The sequence below is a fragment of the Aulonocara sp. 'chitande type north' Nkhata Bay genome, linkage group LG1, assembly GCF_057382095.1.
Source record: "Aulonocara sp. 'chitande type north' Nkhata Bay isolate Kocher_YH1m ecotype deep benthic linkage group LG1, A_spYH_male_GT1.1, whole genome shotgun sequence".
Taxonomy (NCBI): domain Eukaryota; kingdom Metazoa; phylum Chordata; class Actinopteri; order Cichliformes; family Cichlidae; genus Aulonocara; species Aulonocara sp. 'chitande type north' Nkhata Bay.
Genome location: NC_141344.1, coordinates 24,694,298 through 24,712,482, shown reverse-complemented (window position 1 = coordinate 24,712,482; position 18,185 = coordinate 24,694,298). Strand labels below are relative to the sequence as shown.

At 39.9% G+C, this 18,185-nt stretch overlaps 1 protein-coding gene across 1 annotated transcript in view; it reads left to right on the top strand.

Moving 5' to 3' along the window:
• The window catches only part of gpc5a (glypican 5a), a 159,343-nt gene that overhangs the window by 99,544 nt on the left and 41,614 nt on the right, over positions 1-18,185 (top strand). Inside the window, exon 8 of the mRNA XM_086289790.1 lies at positions 8,007-8,169. Within this exon, the coding sequence (XP_086145916.1) occupies positions 8,007-8,169 (163 nt within the window). The remainder of the gene's footprint in view (positions 1-8,006; positions 8,170-18,185) is intronic.

Below are 18,185 nucleotides of genomic sequence, written 5' to 3'. Positions count from 1 at the left end.
TTTGGAGTCCTTTTTTGCCCTGTCTAGGATAAACAGGAAACAGATAATTACAATATATTTCATAGTCACTACAAAACTTGATCTATTGATTGAACTAAATAATAAATAATAGCTTAAAATGTATATAGGCAACAATTACAAGCAAACCCGTATATGTAAGCATTTAAACACTGAAGATAATAAAATTAACAGTATTTTGTCTAAGTCTGCCATTGTAGGAATTCATGGCACCGAGACAAAAACTTGGCGCACAGTGTGGCGTCAAAATAGGCGCACACCTTTGACGCTGCGTTTTCTCCGTCTTCCTCGTCCACACGTAAATGCTAAACGCAGTTTACGTGCGGACAAAAGGTGCAAACGCAAGTTAGGTGAGCGTGCAGCGTAAAGTTAGGTGAGCGTGCAACGTAAAGTTAGGTGAGCGTGCAGCGTAAAGTTAGGTGAGCGTGCAGCGTAAAGTTTGAATTGAGTGCGAATCGAAGCGGGTGCTCTCCAATCATTAAAAGTAACAAAGTCATTGAACACATTTATACAGTTACCTTTACGTTTATCAATCATATATCACAGATTTACAATTTTTTGTAGTACTATGCTAAAAAGCAACCACAGAGCGAAAGTCTGGGTCAAGCGCCGAGGTGACGGCAAGAACAAAGGAACCCTCGAAGCGTTAAAGCTAGCTTTGTAAGGGAATATAACGGAAAAGTATGAAACGAAAATGTTTTCTTTGTTGATAGACTTTGTTTGCAGTGCAATTTATTTGTTGCCGGATTGTAAGATGAAAGTAGACACAATTTCGGGCTCCCACATTTTATCCGAAACTTTACATTAACAAGTTTGTTTGTTTTTTTTACTGTTATTCAAATGCGACCGTGGAAATAACGAATAGAACAAAAGTCATTCATTCTTACCTTATACTAATCGTGGTGCAGGCCAGTGCAGTGCATGAACTGATGCCTTCTCCGGTCAATTCCGCTGAGAGTAAATCTAATGTCCCGCTCTACTGTACAAGACAATGGTTACCTGGAGGGATGTACCACTGAGAGGGGTGCTGCGGAATAGTCCAAGTGGTAGCAGCTTTAATTTCCCGCTCAACCATAAATCGATGGTTTTTCAACGTGATTGTTGTCACCTTGTCAACTATAAATAGATCAACAATCAACGATTACAGAACAACAGTGAATCAATGTTATTTCAATGACAGTGTAAGGTTTCATCAGTATTTCAATGTTGTTTCAACATTGGTTTTGTGTTGACATTTCAATCCTGACGATTCTGATGGTTCAGATGGAAAATCAACATCTGTTCAATGTCTCCTTGCTATCTGGGTATTGATTGGTTTGTAAAATGCTTTGGTAAGCGAGCGGTGGATGAGCCTCGGTGTCACCGAGGTGTTGTTTTGCAACTTGAAGATAAAAAGCCATTTCTAAATCACTGCATGACTGTGCTTGCACTGGCCTCTGAATATTGCGTAACACCAGTTTCTGTCTGAAGGCGCCAAAGCAAATGGTTTAGCACAGAATGGAGAGCGACACAAAATCCCACAAATAAACAAACCAGGATTAAGAATGCAATAATCACAGTCTTCGCTTTCCACCTCGCCATCCCGTGTCCTCTGATATTTTCTGCCAATCTTGAAAAACGTTTCACTGATTTTGAGTTAAAAAAGCAGAGCAGAGTTACTTTACTCCGCGAGTTCAGAACGCCACAAAAGGAACTCTTTCTTCTTCTTGTTTTTTCTTTTTGCCATTTTGCTTGGCAGTTAAATTATCGCTAGCCGAACTTCTGTCTGTGACAGAATCCTATTCGATGCAGCCACTCTGGGCACAGCTCTCTCCCTTTGAAATAATAGCCTTTTACTGTACAGTGTAACTTAGGATCATAGCACAGAAGCCAAACATTGTACCTGTTTTTCAAATCAGCCAGTTACCTTAAAGAAATGCAGGCTTACAAATGAAGGCGTGAGACTTTCAGAAGGACATGATTTTTAAAGACAGTCGTTAATTATACTGGTTAATTAGACTGTGAGATACTGCAGATTTCAGTATTGATCCAATACTAAGTAAATACAGGGCCATTATTGTACCAATACCAATACCAGTGCTTCATGGTTTGAGATGAATCACCATTAATTTTCTAATTCTGAACGTGTTTTGATGATCACTAAATCACAGATTTTTCTTTCTTTCCGCAGTAATTACTCAACACAACAAAACACACCTTTCAGATTTTCTTCTATTTTGAAATTGGGTTTTTGGAGACCTCTAAATGTTCCTCTATTGTTTAAATGTGCTGTAGCCTGTGAAAAAACAATCCTATCGCGCTAGTATTGATTTAATACCGATATTAGTGTTGGCATCGATACCATTGATATTCGGATTGATCCGCCCACCTCTAGTTAATTAAAGTAAGTAGCGATGGATTCACGAAGCAGTGCTAAATCTGATGTAAATAAATGTCCAGTTTTCCTCATGATTCAGGCTGTTATAAGCAAAAGTTTGGATATATTTCATATCAGGAAGCAGCAGGTAAAAATTCTGTAATTTAGCTGGTTACAAAAAGTGTTTGCAAGCCGTGGTGAAAGCTGTGACCTACTGGGAAGCCCAAACGTTTCCATGTAGCACACTTTAATAGTTTTTTCTAATTTCTAATTTCTTCTTGTTAATAAAGTGGAATGGTGTGTGGATTTGTAGAAAATAATTTTATCATTTTTACCGGCTCTAAATAGTTGTGCAGTTTCCAAAGAAAAGGGGGAAAAAAGGCAATGAATTGGTGATACCTTTGTAAAGAAAAAAAAATCATACAACGTGTGTAGTAGTAGAGTTGCTTCACACAAAGACAGTTTTGTTTGTGCATAGAGTCCTTGATATTATTTGGTCATTTCTAACTCCAGTAACAGCCAGAGGCCTGCCCAAGGGGGGCTACCATGGGTTAGAGCGAATCCAAGCACCTGTCTCCCAGCCAGTGCTGGACAAAATCTCATGTCATTCACAGAGGAGAGGCTAATAACACTGTTAGGCAATTTGGGCTCACTTCATTGTATTTCAGAAAGAACAGCGTCGCTGTTCAATACAATCCAACAACGCAGGGTAGCTATTTTCCTGCACAGGAAAAGCAGAAGAATCAAGTAGCCTGCTGATTGACATTCTTGGTCAGGCATGATGAATGTTTCCTCAGCTGAAGGAACAAATGAGTTAGCTGTGAAATATTATTAGCTTATAAGGCTTGATTCATTGATTAGCGCCGTTTGGGGAATCGAGTCACCTGCCAGTGACCTTATAAAAACCAAACGCACATAAAACGTGAGAGTGAAACTCTGTCGTACAGGAATAAAGATGTCTATAAATAACGAAGCAAATTAAGCTACTTTCATATTATCACTGCCTGACCTTAACCTTTTTATATTTAGCTTTCATCTGAGTCTTATTATTTTCCTATCACTGTCTTACAGCAGGCTATAGCTGGCAATATACAGTCATTGTTGGCAGCAAATCCCATGAAAAGACCAAAACCAGCTCATAGCTGCAGGCTAGTGTATGTTTATTTAGGGTCAGTCAGTCTCTCAGCACTTTCTGACTTTCCTATCCTGCTGTGGCTCTCAGCTCATACCACCATTGGGTCTTTTTGAAGTGTATTGATGTCTTGAAAGCACAGCTCATGAATATAAACTCTCATTACAAAAAAAGTGAGTTTCCTGAAAAACAGAACTTACAGGGAGTGGAGATTTTTGGGCCTTTTCTTTTTATTAGTGGATATAATGTATGTTTGCAGAACCAGGATGATGCATATATGGGATCAACTTAAAATCAATACTGTGGTTATCTGTGTTAGCTGTGCAAAAGTCTTGAGCCACCGTCCATTTCTTTATATGCTGCTCCCAAGGAGCCAGACTGGTTTCTCTGGACATTGAAAAGAGTGAAAAAGCAGCCAGTGCTGTCCTTATATTGTAGAATAATTTTATTGTTTGATAAACCACTTCTTAACACTAACTTGTGAATCAATCAAGCATCAAAAGACACCTGACTCAAAGGACGATCCAGTGTTGTGTCTTTAGCAAAGAAACGATTAAAGTAAACCATTTTCTTTCACAAAAATACAGATATTGTTTCTTTAGTTGAACCTTTGAAAGATCCCAAAGAGTTTTGTAACAACATGGTGATTCCCAAAGAGCTATTAGCTGAACACCTGGCATATCTCAGCATGGTGTGCTGCGTGTCCTTGAAAAATTACAGGAAATGGGACAAGTGGGAGACAAAAGAATAAGTAGCAGGCCTAAAAAAGAAAGAAAACTTCAAGAAATAGTAATAAATAAAACAAAAACCTGATGCAGGCCCTGAAGCTGATCCATCTACTGGTCATCAAAACTTTATCAGAAATGGTCTCAGTGAAAGGGAGGCTTTCTAAAGGACCGAAAACACAGAGAAAAGGCTGAAGTACGCCAAATTACACCCGAACTAGACTGATAATAGTGGCCACATGTCTCATACAGCGAGTGTGTACAGCCAAGATCTGTCATGCATCATTTTTTTTCAATCAAAACATAGATGATAACACAGTTTGACAAAAATAAAATGTTATATATGGACCAGCAAGGTGAGCTTTTTCCAAAAACTGGACACATGTTGGGACTGTGTGTAAAAACTGGGGAAAAAACAGAACGAAAGGCATCGAGATGCCTGAAGATAAGCATTCTACAGAATTGTCGAAACACTGTTTTTGTCTTAAATACTGTATTTGCATACAAGTTTCCACATGTTTCACTGCACCTGTTTCCCATTTCCTTAGTAAAATGTAAAGAAACCAGGTCTGGCTTAAGAATTGCACTGTACATATAAAATTAGGAAGTGTGCAGCAGCTAGTGTGTTCTAATCAACAACAGAAATAAGATATCAGACACTAGCTTTGCACTTCATGAGGAAGATCAGTATATTTTGTAACAGGTTTTTATCTTTGGCTAACAGTACAGAAAATGTGTTGCTTATTGCCTTTATTTTTAGTTTCAGGCCCTCTGCAGTTTTTGACAAACCGATCAATTAGAGTAAACTGTGAACAGAAAAGTTTCTGCAGAATACAGAAGTGACCTGAGACGACTGAAGGTCATGTGTTTGAATTCTTCCGATTATGTATAAGAAAGCAGTTCTTTTCCCTCTCAGCCACACACATGCACACATGTTTATGTATATATAGACATTAACCTTTCAACTCCATGCAGATGATGAATAGAATCTTAAATCTTGAGTCGTGTATTGTTTCCCATGTGCAGACTAATTACTGCTGGATGCTGTTTCCTTTAAAAATGGGCTCCGAGTTGACAGCCTTTGAACTCCACATAATGAGCCCTCAAGCAGTGCTCTGCCTCCTTCAGATTCAAACCTCCAGACCAGGCTAATTTCAGGCAACACAGAAACCCATTATTCTTCATAATCTATTAAACATTTGGCCATATTTCTGACATAATTAGAGAGAAAATCATGCTAATTACACACATGGAGGGAAAGCTTAGATTTTCCAATCTAACCTGTCACCAGTCAGCAGATGAGACTTCAGACCAGCACACACATGTCCTGGCTCAGCCTTCCCAGCAACTCTGACTCCTTCCCTCTTCAGCCCTGAACCACAGCACTAACTAATTAGCATAGACACTACCTTTTTGATCAGTGCACACACGGACTCAGGCGCACACACACACACACACACACACACACACACACACACACACACACACACACACACACACACACACAAATCGTTCTTGTTTCCAGTGACGCACCATGAATTTAAATGAACCAATTAGCGAATGCATTTCCCCTGGCGTTGGGTTTCTGCTGCACAGCAATGCATCAGAAAGGTTAGCCTGCAGACCACTGCGGCCAAGGAGGACGACTGTCATACACCTCATATATGGATTCTGTGAAGTGTACATCATAGCTGATGGTGATAATCCCTGAGTAAACAAATAAGGACATTTTACTATGTATTTATTCATTATTAAAAGTATTTCTTTTTAAGAGATCTTATTCAAAATCAGGACGCTGAAAAATTCAGGGCAGAAGTGTTTATTTACAAACAAAAGTCAGCTGCAGTGCAGTCGCTGTGGGGATTCATTGTTTCTTTATGCATTTCTTTTTTTTAAACTGGAGGATTCAGGCTGATTGGCAACATAATGAGCAACTTCTCACATTTTTTCCCATCTTTTTGTCACGGTATGGCATGGCAAACCGTGGAAGGAGTGGGGAAGGAGGACCCAGGCGTGGTGCTCTATGTATAAACAGTGCGTTTATTTACAGTGTGCAACAAAGTAACAATAAATCCCCGTGTTTTCCCAGACTCCCGTGTCGTGTCTCTCCGTGAATAGTCCGTGTCTCTGTGCTCTCCGCTCCCGTGTCAGCACCCCCCGGTGCTCGCTGCTCTCGTGTCTTCCACGCTCCTCCTGCGGGAAACAATAGACGCAGCCGTCAGGACACATACAACTGCGGGCATACACACACACTAACTCAATCAACAGGACGACTAACGTGGAGCCTCAAGGAAATGATCCCGCGTCGGTGGGAGCTCCAACTCTCTCCTAAGTAGCTCCCCTGACGAGGCCTGATCAGCAGCAGGTGTGTGACTTCGGGTGTGGCCAGTCCCTCCGCAGGGCCACACCCCTCAGGCCTGCAGGTGGCCGAGCTCCATCCTCCAGGCACACCCGCAGACATACACACCCATACCTCGCCTAAACATATGAGTGGGACACAGACTAGCACAGCACAGAAAAACACACACATATGTACACGCACAGAGAAGGGGAAACGACACCAAAAATACATAATAATAATACAGGTCCATGACTGCCCAGGAGTCCTAGGTCGCCCAGTCCCAGGACCCTGACACTTTTCTTTACTTCACAACAACCTACATTACCGTGCAAAAGTCTTAACTGACTTTCACTTCTTCATATTTTGCTAAGATAACAGCACTTGCAGTGTGTCCTGAATCACTAAAAATGAAGCCATTCCCAGTCAAATTGGTATGCTGGGTCTATATCTCACAGTGGATTTCTGTCAGATATAGATTTTGTGTGTCTGAAGTGCAGCCCAAAACCATGACACTGCCTCCACTTTAAACACAGCGACAGACACCAAAGTTATTATAGTGTTGTGTTTTCTAATCAGCTGTTATTTTATTTCAGTTTGGTATTATTATTTGTGTTAAGATTTGTTTTGGTTTTTGTGAGTTACAGAGTTAGTTTTTAGTGCTTTTAATTATTTTTGTATTAGGGGCATATGCCAGTTGCAAGATTTAAGAAAATCAGTGCAGGTATTACAATAAAAACACGGCCGTTAACTCACAAACATTTGCATCCAAGCCTCTGTGATAATAGATTTTACCAAAATAACAAAAGCTGAAACTATTTCCTCTCTGTATTTTTGATTTTAGTTTTCTGAGTTCATCAAATCCTTTTTTTTTTAAAGTTCTAGCTAATATCTTTGTTCTAGGTAACTCATCTAGTTTTTAGTCTAGTTTTAGTTTACCACTTCTTCTTTCGTCCTCCACTTGTCCAGTTTTTTCTCGTTTTTTAAGGACACGCTGGAGAGACTACAAAGTTTTCAGCTGACAGCTCTCTGAGAATCACATTGGAAATGATTCTTTGGCATTTGTTGTAGGTTCGGCTAAAAAAACGGGAAGAAATGTCTTTTTGTCTAAAGATACAACTTAGAATTGTACCGGCTTCATCTTTTGAGTTAGGTGAATGATTCATAAGTCAGTTAAGTGGCTCAATAAAAAAAACATTCCTCTGAGAATTGCCAATTTTTAAAGACAAACTTTAAAAGAAAGAAATCGAGAGAAGTCTGGCTCTTTTGAAGAAATATGTAAAAAAATAAAAGGTAGCTCAAGATTCCTGTTGTCTATACTGTCATAATAATACATACTCATAGATACCTAGAGCTCAAAGTGAAAGCATTCCAGTTCATTTCTATATATTTTTTCTACTAAAAACGTCTAATTTTGTCTCTCTCTTTTTCAAAAAGCTGCTGCAGGGAAAGTCGATCCCTAAACTGGGCTCACTGGATCAGATTGAAACAGGAAGCGGCGATGCAGAGGGGCGGTACAGCGGGGACTGTGACGATGAGGATGGTTGTGCCGGTTCAGGCGCTGGTGAGGTCAAGAGGAAAGTCTCCAGAGTCTCCAAATGTAAGTCGCTCCCCTCTGTAACGTTGTTACTCATCCGTCATCACACGAGCACCAACATAAACCTGACAAATAAATCTAATAAAGGTTTCATAAAACAAACAGACTGAATTGGGTGCAATGTAGCACCTTTATGGAGTCATACATATGTCTTCATATGCCTTTCACCTTATATGAAGGACACATTCATTTATGCCATTTGTCCGTCTGCATGTTTAAAGTTGCAGGATTTTAACAGGAAAGCTATTTTTTTAATGAGCGAAACCGTTCAAAAGCGCAGTTGCATAACACCATATTTCAATAAGACTTGCTCCACTCTCCACTTTATGACAGTAATAATAATAGTCATTAAAGATAATAGTTGCTATGGGGACATTATTGTAATCAAGGCCTGTTACTTTAAAAATGATTGCTCCTCAGTGGATCACTAACCCCTGATGAATCACAACTCTCCTCTTCTTCTTCTTTTTTTCTTTTTTTTTTAACCTTTTACACTCTCCTCTGCACACAGATTCCTCCTCTCCTCTCCATCAAACATGCTAACAGCCTGATTAATCTCCCCTCTCTCGTTTTGCCTATGGCGACAATAAGGAAAAGGGAGCAGGAGGGGTGGGTGGTTGTCCAAACAAGCCATTCTGTCCGTGTAAATGTTTCCTCTACTGCTTGTCAGTCTGGCTGGAAGCTCTGGGCTGAGAGAAGCTGCTTAACAATCACTCATCTGAGGCTGCAGGGAGGCTCTGACATTTATCACCCATTACAGCAGATCCGCCCTTTACTTGTCATAGGCCAGATTAGCCTGTCCACCATATTTATGACCTGTCTGTCTGACCTCTGTCAAGCATCTGTCCCCTGCCACCTGACCCTAACACAAACACTGTGGATTCCCCCTCCTGAACCGCACCACCTCTGGTCAGTCAGTTATGACTTCAAGTTTTTAGTTCTTCTCTTTTCCCCCCTTAATGATCTGGGGTTTATTTTTCTTATTTTTAGGTTCTATTGTTGTGTAAAATTTAGAGTTATTACAAATTACAAGCCAAAGATAAAGCAGCTAAAAACAAGAATTTTCCTAAAACAACATCAACAACAAAAACAGCCAGTCCAAAGCTTTTGAGGCTATAAAATGATCCAAATGCTGATTCATCTCAAGCACAAAAAAAAGAGAAAAAAAAAGTGTAATACATGGGGTTGAATCCAAAACACCTCTTCAGCTTGTAGGAGTGAAAAAAGGTCACTGGTAAATAGGCAGCCCACTATTCACTGAATCATTCTCCATTGTTTGCCGCTAAAATCGAGACAACAAATAAAACATAACTGGAGACACAGGTTAATGGATATGTGTTAAGTCCTCATTTGACCAGTGATATGAGAGTATTAGTCATGAATGAGCATGTTACAGACGAGCTGGGCTGCTAATGCAGTGAGCAGAAAGAGTTTTCCTCCCTCAGCACACACGACTGTCATGTTGCTGCAAACGGTCTGAACCTGTTGATTAGAGAAAAGGATTTGTCTCTCATAATTTTTTGATGGTTCTTGGTTTCTGCCAGTAGAGCCTCCAGTTGTTCGAGCTGGCTCTGCAGGTCGGCGAGGTCGCCGTTGAGTCTGCGGTTCTCCGACTGCAGTTTGGTGAACTCGGCGTCCTTCAAGCCCTGCGACAGACTGGCGAACTGTCCATGGAAGCGAATGGATGGATGGATGGAATTTATAAAGCTGTCGCAAGCTTATAATAGTTTTGCGGTAACCAACGGCAACCAATATGAAAATGCCAAAAGCGCGCCGTGCCTCGTCTGGCCTCTTGAGCGATCCGAACCCCCACAGACTTCCGTGCTAATATGTCAAACTTTACACCAGAAATAAATGTGTGTACAGTTTAACTTGTTTAAAAGAAAAAAAGTTCAGTTCTTTTTGGCTTTGTATAAATATCTGCTGCTTCTGTTTAGTGCAGTGCAAATGTAACCAGATTGGTGAAGACGCAGTCAAACAGCAGAGGCTGATTTCAAATTTCTGCAAAGACAGAGCTGCAGATTCAGCTGAGAATCCTCTGAAGGTTCATCGCTAAGGACCGCCTGTTCGTATTATCACATTTTTTTCTCACTTTTTTTTTGGTCCCTGAGTCTGATGTGCTACAGTGCTCAGCTCTCACTTCAGTCAGAAGTTTGTCTAAGACAGACTGTTATCAGACAAACTTGTAGTACAAATGGGAATGAGCTATGTTGTTATTTCCAATTGCTGGAAAGCTAGCATGTTAACAGTATTCTCAATGTGTAGAGCAATTCATTTAGCTTTGCTTACTGCTGGGAATACAATTTTTAGTTCTGCAAAGCTGCTACATCATGCCGGAGCTACAGAGTTCATAAATTGGCTGCCACGAGGTTAAATCACAGTGGTTTAGATACACTATTAATGAATGCTGTCGGTTTTTATTTGAGTCCGTGTGCAAAAGTTCAGAAACAGAAAGCCGCAGAGATGAAAATACAATATTAAACTGCAGAATCAGAAACAAATACAACCAAAAAATATGCACCCAGGTGAAATCAAAACTAATGTTCATGTAAAATCTCGCCAGCAAACGGAGCTCAGAACTTGGAGTTATGTGAACTTGTTTAGAAATTGTTAAAATCTCACAGCGAGCATGTGAGATGCCAAAAAAGCAATCAGAAAAATAAATGATTTCTGAATATTTGTAAGAAACTAAAAATGACTGAATTCCTGTTTTTATACCCAAATTGGAGGCACTCTGGACATCTCTGGGATTTGAGAGGGTGATTAAGCCTAACATTCAACCTCTCAAACTAATTTTTCTGCCCATAAATGCAAGTAAGTAACAGTAATTTAGCATCCTAATAAAAAAAAAAAGTATTTTACTACTTGTTCTGCTTGTAAAACTGTAAATTGGAAATTTAATGGATAACAACATTAATCACCAATACTGTTAATTTAGGGCAACTGTGGTATAGTCCTTACACCGGGCCATGGTTGGTCTAATAAATTTGTTAAGCAGTGTAATGCTGTGGTTTGTGTACTAACCTTTTTTGCCCACTGTTTCTACAAACCATAAAAGATGCAGCATATAATGCACATGTTTTTATAACGAGTACGCCAGCCTATCAGAGTAAACTGTCACATTGAAGTCCTTGAGCGTCAGTTCAGAGCTTAAACACCATCTATAATTTGATTAGATTTCCTTCTCTGCCATTATTCATAATCCAACCTCTTTGTGTCTTTGATTTTTATCAGCAGAACATGCTGACGATAGATCAGCGTGATAAGGAAATCAAATGGGATCAGCTCAATACTGACAATAGGAGCTTGATTTAAGGGATTATCCTCATTATGCAGAATGACTGCTTTGTGAAAATGTTACGTATGTGACAAGAGGTGACGGTGTGAGCGGAGCGGCGCATTGTTCGAAAATCTGAAGGATTTTTGAATATTTAAGTGAAGCATTATGTTCCAGGTTTCCATTTTGGAAAGAGCAGTTAGCTGTGTCTGGATCTTGGTGTATTATGTAAAGCACACGCTGAAAGAGATGATTGATTCACTTCACCCTGTTCAACATGGAGGTGCATCGACTTCTCACAGCTCATTGGCTAACACCGACTCTGAATACATAGAACATGTATTCACAGTGCTTCATGTTTTGTTCCCCACATCGGGTCCTGCTTTTACAGTTGGTTCACACCTGCTCGTTTTAAACACACATGCACACACATCTGACTTTTAGTCCTTAATTAAATTAAATTAACATTTGATGCTAGTGAGTACCTCAATTTAAAAACCATTGTAAGATCAAATTGTTGTGTATTGCAGCTGATTGCAGAGCATGTCAAGCATCATAACCAGCATCATAACTACCAATTATAATATTGATAATTGGAATACTCATTTAAAAAAAAGCTGTACTTTACACTCGCACAAAGCACGCACAGCCACAGCCTGAACCGATGCGGCTCCACAGACACGAGGTAAAACTCTTTTTATGTTTTTATTGCACGAATTCAGATCTCAGAATAATTGAACCCCTTTACGTTCCCCAAAAAAACAGCAGGAAGACTGATTCCAGCTTTGATATCCAGACCTTAATGTCTCCAAATGAGGTGAAGTCGGAGACTCTAACGGGCACCTCCTGCAGCCTTTCTTTATGAACCCGATGAGATCATTATACACCTCGGTTACTCACATAAGAACTTTTGCCTAGCTTGGCTTTGGATATAATAAATACAGTTTTGCAAATGTAGTCATTTAGTTATTATTCATCACACACTGCAAAAGAACAAGCAATGTTACAGTCATGCTCCTGCCTCTGTGTGGCTGCATTGTAAAGGATAATTTTATCATAATCTCCATCTCCACAGGACTGACACTGAACGGTTAAAGTAGCCGCTAGGTGGGCAGCTCCTGACTCATCACGGTGAAAACTGTTTGCACCTGGTCATGTCCCACTCAATGCCATCTACAGACGGGGCAGTTTAATAAAAACACAAAAGTAGCAACACAGAAAACTGGTGATGACTGGTAAATAATGCTCTTCTTTTGGTGCAAAAAGCACATATATTTCAGCTATAAGCCAACCTAACACTTACCAACAGTGTTTACCTTTAACAACTGTGAGTAATGTTTCAGACATGAGTGTTATTTCTCCCTTCACCATCTGTGGAAAGGGCTTCTTGTGTCTAAATGTGTACCCCCTAAAAGCTGCTTCCCTCTGAGTCTTGGTTTGCTGGATAGATCTTGCCGATAGAACGTTTTAGCAATGCTTTTATCTACTTCGGCTTTTGCGTTCACATGCTGCTACCCTCAGGAAAGTTGTATGAAGAATTGATGTAGTTCAATATACTGGAATTTGCACATGTTGACATATGAATTGAACCACAAACTGAAACTTTTACAACAAAACTAAACTAATTTTTGCTGAAAATGTGACCTTACAATCTTGTATGCCTGGCTATTTTCTGCTAACACTGTAGGCGATGGGATGACTTGCAAGCTATGCTAGCTTGGTGCTAATATCACTTTGCTATGTACTGATTGTTCCTTGTATTGCATGCTTCAATACATGCTGTTTTTACAGAGAGCCCTGCAGGGCATGCTTGGATATTTCACAGCATAATGGAAAACCCTAAACCCTGTTGCTAGAAGAAAAATTCTTTTAAACGGAAGTTTGTGTCCTACAGACTGACATGTAACCCCTGTAGCTTTGGACAGCTAACAAGGTATTTCTTGCAAACTTATCTGCTGCTTTTAGCTGATTACAACAGATCCATTCTAGGCAAAGCAGCAACGAGGGGCTCGTCGACTTCCTGGGATTCAAAACTAATCTTAGAATCGGATGACCTTTAAACAATACCTGCAGCGGAGAACATCTGTGAGCGTTTTTGTGCTCCTATGCCAATACTCAATAAGAGACCTCCTATCTGGCCTGGAATAGCTTAGCAGTTAGTTCAGTCAGACGAGTCAGTGTGATTGCTTGCAGCGTGAATGCAAAAAGACAACTGTCAGACGCATTGGCAGCAGGAGAGACACAAATCGATTTCTAGCAAATAAGCACAACGAGAGGAAGGGAAGCGGCTCCTTTAGCGTGACTCTTATTAACCAGTAGTGTCTCAGCAGGATAACGTTCAGCGTTATCTGAGCTCATACCACTCAGGCCTGTGTTAAATGACTGGGAATTACACTAGCTGTTGTATCTAGAACTCCTCCACTATCTAATGTTAAGCGATAATGGCCATAACAGCAGTCAACAGGGGATGAGCACACATTTAGTAAAAGCAATTTTCCATCATGCTTTACAGTCTTGTATATGTTCCAGCTCTTAAATGAGGGATCTGAGAGATGGAGAATTACATCAAGGCCATTTTGTCGGACATACAGTATACGGTAATAGGGCGATCACAGTGAGCCCTTTGGAGTTTCCTACCAGGTCCAGCAGTACTTGGCTGCACCTATTATAAAGATGTTTATCCTCATTACAGTATGAGATCAAATTAGGTAACCTGCTGCCTCCTCTGAGCTGAATATAATGGGATCAGAATCATTTGCACAAGTGTTTCTCATAAGCTGTTGACCAGTGCTCTTCACCGCGCGGACTCCTGGGTTGCCTCATCATCACTCAATTAAATTGACCTACTGAACTAGTCTCTGCTGTTACATTTATCTGTTTATCTTCTAAAATTTAATGAATTTTTAACAATCAAGTCATTATTCGACATCACTTGTATATTTTACGTAGATGGACTCAAATTCACAGTGTCCTTGGTTTATACTCCTGTAGTTTTTAGTTCAGATTGTGTTGAATGTGATTAATATTGAGGAGCTGTAACATGACAAGGTTTAACTTTTGGACTTGACCTGTAAACCTAAATTTGAATGTTTTGGTATCCTAATAAGTGATCCTAATAACGTAGATGCTAATGAACACAAACAGGCCCTCTTTAACTTTGCGGTCAGGAATCCATCACCATTATAGCAGCAGCTGGGTGCTGAAACAATCCACACCTACTGGCTGAAGACTAGAAACAGAGCTGCATAAATGAACCAGTTAAATAACAAGAGACTCTCAGTCTGACTCCCAAGTGAGGACAGTAAAGATCGTTAAAAATCTTGACAGGGCAATGGCACAATCCAGCTAGTATGTGCCGTGAAAATTCCTGTCAGACATCAGAGTCTTGAAGTTGAAGGGACAGGTGTGTCAGTGCAAGCACAAAGCTCAGTGGGGGATAGAAAACAACACCAGAGGCTCAAAGACGCAGCAGCTACTGAAGACAGAGACAGAACTGTCACTGCAACAATTTCAAGCTGAAACAGATGAACTAGAATACAATCTGGATTAGACAGTGGTGGTAGAAGAACTCACATCATACACTGCACTGCAATAAGACTCAGTTTACATAATACCCTGTTGCAGGGCTTATACTTAGAGTATAAGCCCTGCAATAAAAAAATATAACCTTAGGGAGCAGTAGGCAGAAAGTTAGAAAATGAGGAGGAAAAAATTAAAATACAGCAGTCCTCCCGAGGCTTACGTCTTACCTATCACTATGGTTGAATAATAGACTGTAAAGAGGTAGCTGCCGGCAACCTAGCCCAGGAAGTTGTGTTTGTGGCTATTAGGTAGCTAAATGTTACCTTCAAATGTAGTCATCAGCTTACATGACCAGGAGAAGAAGAATCTAATTTGAGACAGTCACCAACTTCACTCCATTTCTCAAAGTCAGTTTTCATATCAACATATTTAATTGCTTTTAATGTCAGACTGTATTTAGGACTCTCTCTCTTTCTTTTTTTTGGGATCGGGTAAGTCTCAATTTCTGTTTTTGGTTGTTTTGCTTTGTTAGGCAGTTGTTGCCCTTTTTAATTTTTTCAACAGCCAACTGAATTTCTTCCTCTCTGAAAATACATGTGATTGGTCAGACTCGTTAAATCCTAAAAACAGAACCAAGATGAGCTACAGAAGTCTTGTTTCCTTCTCTAAGAATCATAGTACCAGAAGCTTAAGAGATGGTACCAGTATAATGACATGATTTACTATTATCACTGTAAAAGCTAAATCCTTATCCCTTCTATTTAAACGTTTAACATGCCATTGTAAATCATTGACTTGATGGTGGGAAACTATTTATGTAAAATGTTAACAATGTTAATGTTAACAGGACTACATCAGCTTACGGTAAGTGTTTATATAACGTTAGTCATTGACTAACATCAGACACTGATTGCACAACAGCAAAGCAACTGTCTCAAATAAAATCTGTGTTTTATTATAACAGCACAAAATACTTACCCCACCATCTCACCTTTTTTTTTTTGAATGAGTCAGGAAGGAGCTGTCACGCCAGCTGCACTAGTTGCCATCTTCCACATGCCTCATGTAGTTTTTACTGCTCTTGTCCTCCGTCTTTAGCATGTAAGGATATGCTAGAACTTGTAGGTTTATGCTTCTGATACTGGTTCTGGTGATACTACTACTTTAGAATGATCATTTTATAGAGTTGGATGTCTCGAGACCGGTCTTGGTCTCGAGACCGGTCTCAAGACCACTTTTACGTGGTCTTGGTCTTGTCTTGATCTCGACGGACTTTTGTCTTGGTCTTGTCTTGATCTCGACGGACTTTTGTCTTGGTCTTGTCTTGATCTCGATGGACTTTTGTCTTGGTCTTGTCTTGGTCTCGACGGACTTTGGTCTCGGTCTTGTCTTGATCTCGCTGTCTCGGTCTTGCTGTCTCAGATCAACATAGTGGTCGGGAGATTTGGAGTCAACAGTATCCATGACACACAGCGTAACGTTCGATAATGTATCATGCGCAAAAGCTTTAGCTCTAAGAGCCGTGCTTAGAGAGTGCTTTGTAGTGAATCAGAATAGTCGACTCCCATTGAGCGAGAGCCGGCTCCTCAATTAATTTCCTTTCACTGCTCAGCTGTCACACAGCGACACACAGTGGCTCAGCCATGCTCAAATCCCTCCACATTGTGGTTTATAATCCTCAGTTTGATGTTACAATTTTATCTATATATAAAGTATAACTGAAACCAGTTACATATTTCCCATTCTTTAGACAGTTGTTGGAGGTGATCGCTGTTTTGTCAGATGACTTTGGGGCCAGTCAGTACCATCATGTCAGCCCTCAAAAGCACACAAAAGTTAGTCTTTTTTGTCCCGGTCTTGGTCTCGATCTTGGTCTCGCCTCAACTTGGTCTTGGTCTTATCTTGGTCTCGATACCCTCTGGTCTTGGTCTTGTCTTGGTCTCGGATTAGGCGGTCTTAACTACAAGTCTATCATTTGAGCGTTTTTTTGTTTTCAGTGAGAGAAGATTTTAATTAAAAGTATGAAAACAGTTCTGAAAATTAAAGTACTCATAAATCAGAAAAAGCTCCATGTGACAGTTATACTATTTATGGGTTAAAGCTTCTTTCACTTGCTCCCTTATTCACACAAGGTGGATCTGCATAGTTGATTTAGCAGATTTTTTTTAAAATCTGGGATTTGTGTCTCCTCTTGGAGGAGGAGTTAGGTACAGGTGTTAACCACCTCACTATGGATCCACTACACTATTTATGGTGTTACTTACATATTATTGTATCAGTAAAAATTCAGTAAAGTAATGCTGTGAAAAAGTATTTCACAACACATATTTATGTAGTATTTTGCTATTTAATGAAGTTAGAGCTGGCTCTCGTGTATACAGACTTAAGTCATACTATTAGAATAAAAGAGTATAAAAATATGCTCTATTCTATCATAATTGAAACTATAAATAGATAAGTAATAACTCTGATGATAGCAGCTTTAACAGTGGCACAGGTAGGCAGTGGAATAGATGATATAATAGAGGTATTTTCACTATGCACTTTGCACTTAAGGGGATACTGCAAAATAATACACAGCTACTAAAACTATGTACACAGTATCTGTCACCATGATTAATAAAAAAAAAACAAATGTGAAAATTAAACTTTGTCAGTGTTACACAGATGATCCTTAGATTGATTATTTTAAAAGGATTTTGACCAGTTGTAATATGTTGCAATAAATCATTTGCCAGATGTGAAATTGATTGAACAACCATAAGACAGCACAGCCCTCGAGGACTTGCAGAATACAAGGTCAACAACACACTTAGAGACTCCCTAGAAACTAAAGAAGTGTGCCCCCTTTGTGCTGTTGTGCTTTAACCCTTTCAGTCAGACCCGCATGAAGACTAGGGTACAGGTTTATGAGGGGAGGGCAACCATCAGTCAAGTCGTCTGCACGCAAACTGTCAAGCTGAATGACAGGAGGATCTGCAGAAATGACACAGGAAAGCTATTTGGAGTGGAAACATCCGGCTGGATGGAAACAAATGGAGGGAGAATAACTAGAACTGAAGGGGGCAAGCTATCAAAAGGCCACATAACAGATTGGTGGCAGGACATCTGCAGGAGCCTGGGTGTTCAAAGCTAAATAAGCCAGCAAAGGCACTGTGTTTAGGTATATAAGGTCTTAATATTTAGATGGTATTATACAAAGAAAATAAGGAGACAGTTG